The sequence below is a fragment of the Zingiber officinale genome, chromosome 4B (assembly GCF_018446385.1).
Source record: "Zingiber officinale cultivar Zhangliang chromosome 4B, Zo_v1.1, whole genome shotgun sequence".
NCBI lineage: Eukaryota > Viridiplantae > Streptophyta > Magnoliopsida > Zingiberales > Zingiberaceae > Zingiber > Zingiber officinale.
Genome location: NC_055993.1, coordinates 101586380 through 101599322, shown reverse-complemented (window position 1 = coordinate 101599322; position 12943 = coordinate 101586380). Strand labels below are relative to the sequence as shown.

The window sequence follows — 12943 nt, the reverse complement described above, 5'->3', positions numbered from 1 at the left end:
GGTCTTTGTGAGATGTAAAGTTTGGTTTTGCCCTAAACTAGGGATCATGCATATCTACCTAGGCATTTTGAGATTATGAACATCCACCTAGGATATTATTTGGTAGTAAATGTCATTATCCTTAATTGTAAGGAATTAAAAATAATGCATGATGTGTTATGACATACATCAAAATAAATAATTTTCAAAAGAAAATTCGTTGTAACTACATGATGTATGAATGACATGACATTTTATTTATTTTTCATAATAAGCATGAATACAAAAATGTGATGTCATAGCATATGATGGTCAAACAAATCATGACAATTAGCATAAAATTAAAATATACCTAGATTATCTAAGTGTCCTTAAATCCTTAGCTAAACCTAAAGGTAGTCCTAGATTGCCTATGTTTTCTTTAGAAAATGCCAAAATCTAATTTTGACATTTCTTTTGTTTTTCTTAATTTGTGTCAATTTAAATTAAGCATAATTCCTCAAGGTTTGGCACACTTTACTTTTTCAAAGAGTAATCATTTTAAATTAAGGCCTAACTTGCCCTTAACTTCCTAAGAAAATACCAAAACTCCAACTTGACATTTCTTATCCTTTTCTCAAATGTGCCAATTTAAATTAAGTTCAATTCCTCAAATTTTGACACATTTTACTCTTCCAAAGAGTAAACAAATAATCCATTTCATTTTCAAAGGTTAACAATAACCTTGAAAATGCTCTACGAGTGTCAACTTCATCAAGGTTGGGTTGACTACCCTTCCAATTTGAGTTGACACTCTCTAACTCATCTAGGGGGTAGAGAAAATACTCCTAAGAACCAAAAACCTATTGGTGCTCTTTGGATGCTCTAGGTACTCACTAGGGATAACTTCCCTAGATACCTTCCTAATGACCTTTTTAGGCTCCTTAGAAGCCTTAATCACTTCCTCTAGGTCAACTCTAGGGATAGCTTCCCTTGTGACATTCTTGGTGACTTTCTTAGAAGTCTTAGTCACATTCGTTGTTGCAAAGATACTCCTAGGGATAACTTCGCTTGTATCCTTGACTTGACCCCTAGACCTAGAGTTGGTTCCATAGCTATATGGAACCCTATGGTAAGAAAACACATCCTTCTTGGTTTTAGGTTTGTATCCCAAACCCCTATGACCATTGGATGACTTTTGTGTTCCTAGCCCTAGGTTGTGCTCATTTTGCCCCTTAAGGATATTTTCCATCCTTTTTAGGGACTTCTCTAATTTATCAAGTTTTGACCTCAAGACTTGATTTTCTTTCCATAAATCTATAGATTTTGATTTTTCTTGATTCTTATGAGCATTTTTATTTTTAGGCCTATAACTAAAATCCTTAAAGTTATTGCCCAAATTTCTATCTACCTTTCTAACCCTAGGTGTGATAGTCTTGGCACAGAAAGCTACATGTTTTTCCTTAATGCTATCATACTTTCCATTTTTATGGTAAATAGCATTAAAGTGATATAAATTTGAACTAGCATGCTTTTTACTATGATTTAAAGAGATAGCCTCAATAAATGATACATTGAGTTTTACCTTGGAAGCTCCCCCTTGACTTGTGCTTCCACCCTTGATTTTGACTGCTTTCCTCCCCTTAGGACATTGACTCCGATAATGTTCTTTTTGATGACACGAGAAGCATACAATGTGCTTCTTGCTCTTCTTTATCATGAGGGTGATCTCCTTGGGCTTCTCCTTGCCCCTTTGTGTTGGTTGGCCCTTCTTCTTAGCCAATTTGGGACACTTGCTTTTGTAGTGCTCATGTTCCCTACACTCAAAACATATAATATAATTTTTATTTTTAATTGAACTAGTTATACCTTCATATGTAGGGATGACACTTTCTTCTTCTTCTTCGCTTGACACGGAAGTAGAAGCTTCTCCTTCTTCTTAGTCCGGTGTCAACGAATGTCTCTCCCCCTCAATCCTAAAGGTGGAGACTTCTTCATCTTCATCTTATACATGGAACAAAGAGTATGTGTTGGTTGCTACTCGGAAAACCTAGAGGTTCCACTGTACAAAAATTTTGTACAAAGGTCTGAACCTTTTCCTAGCTACCATGTGTTCTTTTAAATTAAATTTTGGATCGCCTGCGGAACTTAACACATTTGATCCAAAACTTAATCTATTTGTTCTTTTAGGTTTAGACTTGGATCTCCTGCGGAACTTAACACGTTCGACCCAAATCACCTTAAGTTATTAATTCCATTAAATATTAATTTCCATAATTGGTTCCCAGTACTGACGTGGCGAGGCACATGACCTTCTTGGATATGGGAGCAACCACCACCGACTAGACAAAACCTTTTATGGAAAGCTAATATTTAATTTCCTAAAATAACTTTAGGTTAACCGAAAAGAACAATCAAATCACAAGGAAAAGAAAAACAAAAGAACACTATATCGAAAACAAATTCGAAATACTAGAATCGTATGCCTCTTGTATTTAGTATTATTTCCAAAAATAACTAGTATGATGCGGAAAGAAAAATACTAGTTATACCTTTTAGAAAAACCTCTTGATCTTCTACCGTATTCCTCTTCTAACCTCGGACGTTGTGTGGGCAACGATCTTACGAGATGAGAACCACCAAGCACCTTCTTCTTCCTTGTAAGTTTCGGCCATCAAAACTTCTTCTAGGATGAAGAGGTTCGGCCACCACCACCATGCTCCAAGGGATGCTAGAAAAGAGGTTTCTTTTCTCTCCTTCTTCTCCTTCTTAGATCCGGCCACCAAAGTTATATCCACCATGAGAGAGTTTCGGCCACACAAAGGAGAGGAGAGAAAAGAAAAGGTCCGGCCATACCCAAAGAAGAAGAGAGGGAGAGAAATAATAGAGACATACATCATGAAGCCTCCTCTACCCCCTCTTTTATAATCCTTGGTCTTGGCAAATAAGGAAAATTTAATAAAAACTTCCTTAATTCTTTTGCCATTGAAAAGGAAAATTTATTTAATTAAAAATAATTTTCTTTTCATCATGTTAATGGCCGGCCACCTTAATCCCTTTAATCAAGGAAATTTTAATTCACACAAGAATTAAAACTTCCTAATTTGCTTCCGGAAATTAATAAAAAATTCTCAAATAATTTTTCTCTTCATGGTGGTTAATAAAAAGGAAATTTTATAAATTAAAATGTTTCTTTTAAACATGTGGATAAAAAGAAAGTTATCTCTAAAAAATTAAAATCTCTTTTAATCTACAAATAAGGAAAGATATCAAATCTTTTCTTAATCTTTTGTAGAAACTTATAAAAGAGAATATTTAATTTTAAACTCTCTTTTAAATCATGAACATGATTAAAATTGAAAGTTTTCTTAAAATTTAAAATCCTCCTTTAATTAACAAATAAGGAAAGATTTCAAATTTTAAACTCTCTTTTAAACATGTAGATGATTTACAAATAAGGAAAGTTTTTACCAAAAATTAAAACCATCCTTTTAAACTACAAATAAGGAAAGAGATTAATCTCTTCTCTTAATCTTTTGTAGAAAGTTATAAAAGGAAATTTCTAATTTTTTAAACTCTCTTTTAAAATCATGATATCCACATAAGAAATAATTTTAATAAAAATCATTTTTAATATTCTAGTGGCCGGCCACCTACATGACTCATCCACTTGGTCTTGGCCGGCCCTAGCTTGGGTTCCAAGCTAGCTTGGCCGGCCCCATTGGATGGGTAAGAAGGTGGGTATGCGGTGGGTATAAATCTCTATATACTAGAGGCTACGATAGAGACCGAGAAGAGGAATTGGTTTTGGTCTCCCGATGAAATTAAGCATCCCGTGTTCACCCCGAACACACAACTTAATTTCATCAATAATAATTCATTCCACTAAAGAACTAGTATTGAACTACCGCACCAATCCCAAATTACATTTTGGGCTCCTTCTTATTATGAGTGTGTTAGTCTCCCTGTGTTTAAGATAACAAATGTCCACTAATTAAGTAAGTTACTGACAACTCACTTAATTAATATCTAGCTCAAAGAGTAGTACCACTCAACTTCATCGTCATGTCGGACTAAGTCCACCTGCAGGGTTTAACATGACAATCCTTATGAGCTCCTCTTGGGGACATTCTCAACCTAGATCACTAGGACACGGTTCCTTCTATAATCAACAACACACTATAAGTGATATCATTTCCCAACTTATCGGGCTTATTGATTCATCGAACTAAATCTCACCCATTGATAAATTAAAGAAATAAATATCAAATATATGTGCTTGTTATTATATTAGGATTAAGAGCACACACTTTCATAATAACTGAGGTCTTTGTTTCTTTATAAAGTCAGTATAAAAGAAACGACCTCTAATGGTCCTACTCAATACACTCTAAGTGTACTAGTGTAATTATATAGTTAAGATAAACTAATACCTAATTACACTACGACCTTCCAATGGTTTGTTCCTTTCCATTATGGTCGTGAGCTACTGTTTATAATTTATAAGGTACTGATAACATGATCCTCTGTGTGTGACACCACATACCATGTTATCTACAATATAAATTAATTGAACAACTTCATTTATCATAAATGTAAACATTTGACCAATGTGATTCTTATTTCTAGATAAATGTTTATACCAAAGCTAGGCTTTTAGTATACACTCTAACAGTATGCTCCTTCTTTTCCCTTTTCATTGCATTCCGTTGAAGATGAATCTTCTTGGACCTCTTCTTCAAAAGTTGAGCATCTCTCAACTTCGAAGTCCTCTTCCTCTTGGCCTTGATTCAATGAGTCGCCCTCTTTGGATTCTTCTTGATTTGGTACAGTGGAGGGGACTTCATGAATCTTTGCCAATTTGCTCCAAAGCTCCTTGGCATCCTTGAATTCTCCAACTTGAGCCAAAATATTGTTTGGCAATAAATTGGCCAATAGCTTGGTCACTTTGTCATTTGCCTCGCTCATTTGAATTTGCTCTTGGCTTCACTTGCTCCTCTTGAGAGTTTTACCCTTAGAATTTGTTAGAACTTCAAAGTCTTCCATTAGAGCAAACCATTACTCTATTTCCACCATCAAGAAATTTTCGATCCTTGATTCCAAAGATCGAAGCTTGTTGAAGTGAATGGTGGAGGCACCCTTGTGTCGAATCCGAATCCATCTCCGAATTTCATTTGAAGTAGAGCTCTTGATAAAATCTTTGGCTTGATGAAATTTGCTTCAACTTCTTTACCCTCTAGCCTTGTTGCCCCTTCCAGCGATGATTCCGGTGAAGAGCGACCCCGCTCTGATACCACTTGTTAGGGTCGATTTGTAGCTAGGGGAGGGTGAATAGTTCGTCATGCGCTCGTTGCTTACTTCATCAATGATGATGTGTAGCAGAATACTCTCAAAGCAAGCTCCAATGCTAACAACATAGATTTACTTGGTATCCACCTCAAGATGAGGTGACTAATCCAAGGATCCACACACGACGCACTTCTCCACTAATAAAAACACTCCTTTACAGTAACTACCGAAGGCGGAGAAGCCTTGTACAAACCCACACAACAAATACAACTCATGCAAGAAGAAAATACAAAAGATGCAAATAAGAACTCCTTCTTCTTGCTTACTTGTTGCTTGTTGTTGCCTCTTGAACTTTGGAAGTGTACCTACACTTGTCCCCAAGAGCCTTCAAGATCTGGCTGTGAGAGTGGAGAAATCGCTGTAGAGCTCGCTGAAGTCGTGTGGAGAAGAAAATCGAAGAAGTGCGCAGAAAATCGCTCGCCGACAGCTATAACCTGCGCAACGGTCGGATCCCAATCGATTGAATGACTCTTAATCAATTGGGGAGGCTTTGAATCGATCGATTTATCGATTCAGATCGCCTCTGTGCTCTCTGGAAATCGCCTGAATCGATTGTCCAATCGATTCAAAGTTGTCCCGCGATTTTCCAGCCTCCCAATCGATCACTCGATCGATTGGAGGCTCCCAATCGATCGACTGATCGATTAGGAGGACTTCTGTGCGACAGCGACACTTTCCCAATCGATTCACCGATCGATTGGGAGGTCCTTTTGTCGCAGCACCTCATCCAATCGATCAACCGATCGATTGGACATGAGTCAATCGATCAGTTGATCGATTTGACCCATTTGTGACTTGCCAAATCAAGTTCAAAGTCCCTAAAATCAACATCCGGTCAACCATGACCTGTTGGAACATCATGCCTAGCATACGGTCACCCTCAATCTGCTAGGACTTCCTCACCAAGTGTCCAGTCAATTCCTTTGACCCACTTGGATTTTCTCATTCCTGGCTTCACTCACCAGGCCTTAACTTCTGCTTAGCTTCACTTACTAGGTCTTTCACCTAGCTTCACTCATGAGGATTTACCTTCTGCCTAACTTCACTCACTAGGTCTTTCACCTGACTTCACTCACCAGGATTTCCCTTCTACCTAGCTTCACTCACTAGGTCTTTCACCTGGCTTCACTCACAAAGATTTCCCTTCTGCCTAGCTTCACTCACTAGGTCTTTCACCTGGCTTCACTCACCAGGATTTTCCAACTGTCTGGCTTCATTCACCAGGACTTCCTAGTCAAGCATTCGAGCTTGAGCCAACTCAAGCGCAGTCAACCTGATCAATCTTGACCTACTTAACTCTTCTTCACACCAATCTGGTCAAACCTGAACTAGAGAAAAATTACACCTGCAATCTCCACGTATTGTCAGTCTCCATGTATTGTCAAACATCAAAACTCGAGTTTGAGTCAACTCAAACACAGTCAACCTGGTCAACCTGACCCAGAGGATATTGCACCAACAAGCCTTTGTTTAATTTGATGCTTGTTGTCGTTAGCTTGATTTAGTTTTACCACCAACATTAAGATTTTGTAAAATGAAAAGCCAAACTCAAGCGTAAACTCACTAGATCATATTCAATTGTGACAACACCCACCACATATCAACTTGGATGACCCACGGGGTCGCACTAGATCATATTCAATTGTGACAACACCCCTCACATACCAACTTGGATGACCCACGGGGTCGCACTAGATCATATTCAATTGTGACAATATCCACCACATACCAACTTGGATGACCCACGGGGTCGCACTAGATCATATTCAAGAACAATAAACTGATAGAAACAAAGATATAAAAAAAGGAAAAAGAAAATTGTGTTTGTCTTACAATAAATGTATACAAAATTGTAGATCATTCTTGTTCGTCATCATCGGCAATCAGTAAATCTCTGCCATCGGCTCAGTCGCCGTTTTGGCTTCAGAATTCCCTGAGGAGCTTGCGCACCTGCTCGAGCGTGACGAAGAGGACGACGGTGAAGGGACCCTGGCGAGACACGGTGGGGACGAAGCCCTTGTACAGGGCCATGGGCCCTTCCGCCTTCACTGTCTTCAGGGCGCAGTCCATCGCTCCGGAGTACGGCGCCGCCGCACCCTTCTGCACCTTCATGTTCATCACCCGCGTCTTGACCACGTCCACCGGGTTGGACGCCGCGGCCGCCACCAGCCCCGCCGCGAAGCTCGCGGCCACGTGCGTCCCGAGCCCGTCCGCCCCCACGCCGCGGCGCCGCAGGATGGCCTCCTTGGCCTGGTCGTACGTGGCCAGCTGCGACGCCGTCACGATCATCGCGCGGTTCACCGTCAGAGACGACCCGCGCCAGAGGCTCGCCACGCCCTCCTGCCTCGCCATCCGCCCAATGGCGTCCAGGACGCTCTTGTAGTTGCGGCGCTCGGAGGGAGGGAGGCGCCCATCGGCCTGCATCCGGACCATGGCCACGTCGGCGGGGTTGCCCACCACGGCACCAATCCCGCCAGCGAAGAGGCCTGCCGCGACCTTGCGATGGAGCGGGAGCGACCCAGGGCTGTCGTTACCAGACCGACTCCACTTCCCCTTCAGCATGTCGTAGAGCCCCATCCGCACGGTAGAATACAGCGTCTGCCGGAGGACGGTCGCTGAAACGCCGGAGAAGAGCGCGGCAGCGCCCTCAGTGCGGAGGATCTGCACGCCCACCGCGATCGGCCCGGGACGCCGCAGTGGCTTGAGCAGGGCCGGGTGGTGGTGAGGGAGACTGGCGACCCCAGCGGTGCCATGGAGACCGACGACGGGGCGGAAGGCCGAGACCGCCGGGCTAACGTACTCCCCTTGGAGCTGCATCCGGACCTTGATAAGGTCAAGCGGGTGGGTGGAGCACCCTGCAACAACGGAAGCGACGCCACCTTCCACAAAGCCTTTGAAACCCATCTCTCACCCCCCCCAAGATCGCAGCTTTAGGCCTACAACAATGTCTACAACCAACTGGAGCTCAAATCGCTAGAGACGAGGAGATGGGAGTACAGTTGTGGAGGGCGGCGGCTTAAGCCATTTATAGAGAGGGAGGGAGGAGGAAGAAGGAACGGATTCCGGATTCCTTCCTCCGTCGCCACCTGCTCAGCCTGTTCTTCTCGCGCAGATTCATTAGGGTTTGGAATCTTTGCGGCGGAAGGCAGCCACGAGCCCTTGATCTATGATCGGACGGTCCCGACGCAGCAATGGGTTCCGCGAAGATTCGCGACACGCGTCGTCGATCTGCGCCGCCGGCCATGGGAGGATCCTGGCCGTCCGTGGGTTTGCTAGAAAAAAATAGTAAGAGGAGCCGATTGGTTCGGAGCCACCGCAGCGCACGTGGCTGCCGTTTTTCCCTAAAAATTTGATTTATATATTTATTTATGGGTTAATAATTTTAAGCCCCCCTGAGTTTTATAGCGAGTTACATTTTGCCCCCCTCTATTTAAAAAACTACACTCAACCCCTCTTTGATATGAAGTAAAAAAACAAAAAAATAAATAAATGACTAAAATAACCCTAATCTAAATCAGATTTCTAAGAAGAAAATAAAAATAAAAATAAAAATAAAAAATCTTATAAAACAGTTGAAAGCTTAACCTTAACTAGATTTATATATAAGTTCAAAATCTCATTTATTCCTAGAAAAATATCCTCATAAAATTCATATATGTACTAGCATAAATAATAGAAAAATAGTAACTCTGAATTCTAAATAAATGAATCAAAATTAAATAAAAATAGAACAAAATTTATTATTAAAAATAAAAAATGAAGACCATTTATGATTTAGAAAAAAAATCATCCTTTTAATTTTTGCCCAAAAGTAAATTTTCATTTCAAAACAACACCCTTTTGAAACGAAAAGTATTTTTAGCTGCTTTGAAATTAAAATTTATCTTTGGACAAAAATTAAAAGAGTGATTTTTTTTCTAAATCGTCAAAGGGTCTTCATTTTAATTTTTTAATGATAAATTTTGTTCCATCTTCATTTAATTTTGATTCATTAATTTAGAATTTTAGCTCTTTTTTATTTGGTAAAATGAGTTTTTTTATTGATTATCACTTTCAGAGTTGTTGTTTTTCTGTTGTTTATACTGGTGCATGTATTGTGGCATAAAAAAAGGCGAATACGCTCACCCCTAGCGTCACTGCCAACCCGTCCCAGGGCCAACACGGAGGAGGTAAATTTATACTGGTGCATGTATGAATTTTGTGAGGATATTTTTTCTAAGAACAAATGAAATTTTGGACCTATATATAAATCAAATTTGGTTAAGGTTAAGCTTTCAATGGTCTTATGGGATTTTTTTTATTTTATTTTCATTTTCTTCTTCGAAATATGATTTAGATTAGGGTTATTTTAGTCATTTACTTTTTTTTTTATTTTGTTACTTCATATCAAAGGGGGGTTGAGTGTAGTTTTTTAAATAGAGGGAGGCAAAATGTAACGCTCTATAAAACTCAGGGGGGCTTAAAGTTATTAACCCATTTTAAATCAAACTGTTAAATTGTAAACTCGGTGCGATATCGATATCGTCGAGGGAATTCTCCGTCGCCACGCCGCCATGGCGCATCCCCTCTACGGCGCTTCAGGTCCTCTGCGATCGAGGTACTCGATGACCTCCTTCATTCCTACATCGATTCCTTTGTTTTTTTCCCTTCGAGAATTTTGTTTCGTTCTAGTTTTTTTCTTGTTCTTTTATGAAAAAAAATCCGGTTTTTGTGTGTGTTGGGATCTCAGGGAAGGGCTCTTCGCTCGTCCAGCTGCTTCGTCAGACGAGATTCAATTGCGGATCGACCCGATGCATGGGGATTTGGATGAGGAGATCAGTGGGCTTTACGGGAAGGTCCGGCAGTTGAAAGGGGTGCGTTTTCCTCCTCTCTTTTTTCCTCTTTATTTCATTTCATTCTTGTCTATTGTTACGATAGGGGTTCAATTGTTGGAACTTGAATCAAGAAGCATCAGGGAGAAAAGGATGAGGGTTTTGTGTGAATTAAAGTCTGATACGCCATTTTATTTAGGGTTTAGGAGAATAAAAGCGAACTAAATCGATCTTCTTGTGAAATTCAAGTTTTATTTTTAAGAGAATCAAAACGACTGTGGTAGTGTCATTATCATGCCCTTGTGCACTCTTCCTTTCAATTGTTGGTATAACTTTGTGAAGGTACAAGCTTTATGGACCATCTTCATTCAAAGAGGACACGAATGATTTTGTATTAAAAAAGAGTGTTTTTCTTGGTAGTCATACTCTACTGAACAGACAGATAAAAAAAAGGCAGTAATGATTTAGCAAAGTAGATTGCTCATTAACTAAGAAATTGAATAAATCCTTTTGAGAAAATGGTGAATGGTTAAGCTAGTATAGTAGTTCCTTGTTCACATTGAATTGTGCAATTCCTTATTTTTTTGGCAATACGGAAGCATTATGCTTCATCATGTTGGCTAAATCATGAAAGTGCTGGCAATGTATAAATTCTAAGGAGAACCACAGAAAATAGCTGCTCTCAATTCCTTGTCAATTGGTTACATGAATTTTATCCTGCCCATGAATTAGTTTCTATATGTATGGCTACGTCACTAGAAATTAACAACCTAGCCTTGGAAACTACTTATTTATGAGGTTGTACATGCTATTGGTTTCTATACAAAATTTTTGGATAAACAGGTGCAATTGTCTTTCAATTCATTAGGCTTTGTAGAACTGCTAATAAGTGGTAAGATTAATGAGTCATGCTTGGTCGTTACATACTTGAACATGAATAAGGGAATGGTTGTCTACTCTCATAAGCAAGATAAGGGTTGTTCTTCTCCTTAATGCACACCAACATTTAATGACATGATGAGAGCTTTGGTCTCCTCTCTTAAACAATACATACAATCTGAAAATGGCGATACTTAAAGATGATCATAATCATTAAGAAACCTTGTTATCTTTTTACTTAATTTCTTGTACTACTTATTGTATTTTTTTTAATGCCACTAATTGTTCCCCTTGCAATTCATGTTACAGGTAGCTCAAGAAATACAGTCAGAAGCAAAGTTTCAAAATGACTTCATAACTCAATTGGTAATTTCCATTGTCATTTCTAAGTTTACACTCTTACATGCTTCAAACATTTGCCAAGTTAATGTAGAAACTTGACCTGTCATTACCATGTAGTGTTGCTCAAAAACTGTCTTCACGACTGTAGTTCCATTACATTCATCCTGTTTTTTGTCGTTTCAGAAACTTTAAGAAGTCAGATGACTGTTTGCGGAAAGCTCTGGGGTAAACACCTAGGTGTTGGAAACCAGGCAAGGCCCCTCTAGAGCATCTTAATTCTTGTTGGAAAGATGACTTCGAAAACAAGGCTTCTCTAGGTTTGAACCTCACTAGAAGCCTCATCTGACCACTTAAGCATGTGTACTTGAATTCCCCAGAATCACTAAAGATGAGTAGGGGTGAATTCAAGTAAATGGGAAGGATCCTACTTGATTTACAAAGTATCAAAGGTGGATCCTACATAAATAGAGAAACTCCGATGCCTCCAGTTGGAAAATTTTATTGAAAAAGACAAATGGATGTGCCCTATATAGGCCATCTAGTCATCAAAATACCTCAATACAAGAGTAAAACAGAGGGAGAAAACTAGATCTTGTTTTTATCAAGTCCCACAAACAAAATTGGGAGTCTCATTGTCGGAAAATACCATCAAGACATTGGCCAAAAGTTTAGGGACACCGCCACTTCTAAAAACATCAGGATGTTAGCCACGGCATCCTTTAGCATACTTTCGGAAGGAAAAAAGAAAAGCAAAAACAAAACAAATATCTTCAAGAATTTATGTTGATTTAGCAACAGATGAAAAGAGGTTTAAGTGAGTATAACACTCCCATTTTTTGGTTGCATGATTGACTTGTGGTTTGCTAAGTCAGCCATTATACTGATTTCTCATGCAAAGACTTTTGTTCTAAAAAAGCATCAATTCTGCAGGAACGTTGGTGGATGTGCAATTTGAGTCTCGCGTGTTCTTTTTATAATTAGGCTAACATAACAAATATTTATGCATATTTATGTATTTTGCTTCTTTACTTGTAGACTTATTAAATTTGAATGCTTCTCATGAATCTGTGGATGTTAAACAGCAAATGACCTTAACCGCTGCCCAGGCTGGGGTGAAGAATAACATGAGAAGGTTGAATAAGAGCGTCATCCAAAAGGGTTCAAATCATGTATTCCATGTGATTCTGTTTGCACTTTTCTGTTTCTTCATCGTCTATTTTTGGTCGAAGATCTCCCGAAGGTGAAGGCATTACCATGCAAGAGGGTGCGACCAGACAATCTTCTGATTCTCAACTTGCCTGTTATAGATGCTTGATCATTTTATTCAAATGATTGAAGCAGCTAACCCAGTATATCTTGCTGCAATGTATATGACTTCCCATTGTGAGGATCTTTGCCAATGTAATTTGCTATTGTAATATTTTCTGTTTCTTCTTTTCCCTGTTCTTGGAGACTTTCTGCCAGAAGCTTGAGCTCATGGAATGATGGAAAACCAAAGTAAAGAAAGCTCTCCTTTTGTGATTGGCGATCAATAGATTATCAAACAGGGAGATGCAACTGATATATCTTTCGGTGACCAAATTAGAAACCATACAAATGAAAGT

The 12943-nt window shown here is 39.4% G+C and overlaps 2 protein-coding genes across 2 annotated transcripts; one reads left to right on the top strand and one right to left on the bottom strand.

Moving 5' to 3' along the window:
- Positions 1 to 6976: 6976 nt before the first annotated feature.
- Positions 6977 to 8410, bottom strand: LOC121975770 (mitochondrial uncoupling protein 5-like). Its single transcript, XM_042527611.1, has one exon. It carries the CDS (start codon positions 8209 to 8211, stop codon positions 7231 to 7233), a length of 981 nt encoding a protein of 326 aa, XP_042383545.1. The 5' UTR covers positions 8212 to 8410; the 3' UTR covers positions 6977 to 7230.
- A 1367-nt stretch (positions 8411 to 9777) lies between these two features.
- LOC121975771 (bet1-like protein At4g14600) lies at positions 9778 to 12768 on the top strand. Its single transcript, XM_042527612.1, has 4 exons — positions 9778 to 9904; positions 10037 to 10160; positions 11307 to 11363; positions 12422 to 12768. Exons 1-4 carry the CDS (start codon positions 9861 to 9863, stop codon positions 12581 to 12583), a joined length of 387 nt encoding a protein of 128 aa, XP_042383546.1. The 5' UTR covers positions 9778 to 9860; the 3' UTR covers positions 12584 to 12768.
- The last annotated feature ends 175 nt before the right edge of the window (positions 12769 to 12943 follow it).

Bases quoted from the DNA above. Each gene is read 5' to 3' on its own strand.
- LOC121975770 (XM_042527611.1), bottom strand. From the start codon at position 8,211: ATGGGTTTCAAAGGCTTTGTGGAAGGTGGCGTCGCTTCCGTTGTTGCA.
- LOC121975771 (XM_042527612.1), top strand. From the start codon at position 9,861: ATGGCGCATCCCCTCTACGGCGCTTCAGGTCCTCTGCGATCGAG. The intron at 10,161-11,306 runs GTGCGTTTTCCT...TTCATGTTACAG, and splicing joins AGGTCCGGCAGTTGAAAGGG to GTAGCTCAAGAAATACAGTC. The intron at 11,364-12,421 runs GTAATTTCCATT...GATGTTAAACAG, and splicing joins ATGACTTCATAACTCAATTG to CAAATGACCTTAACCGCTGC.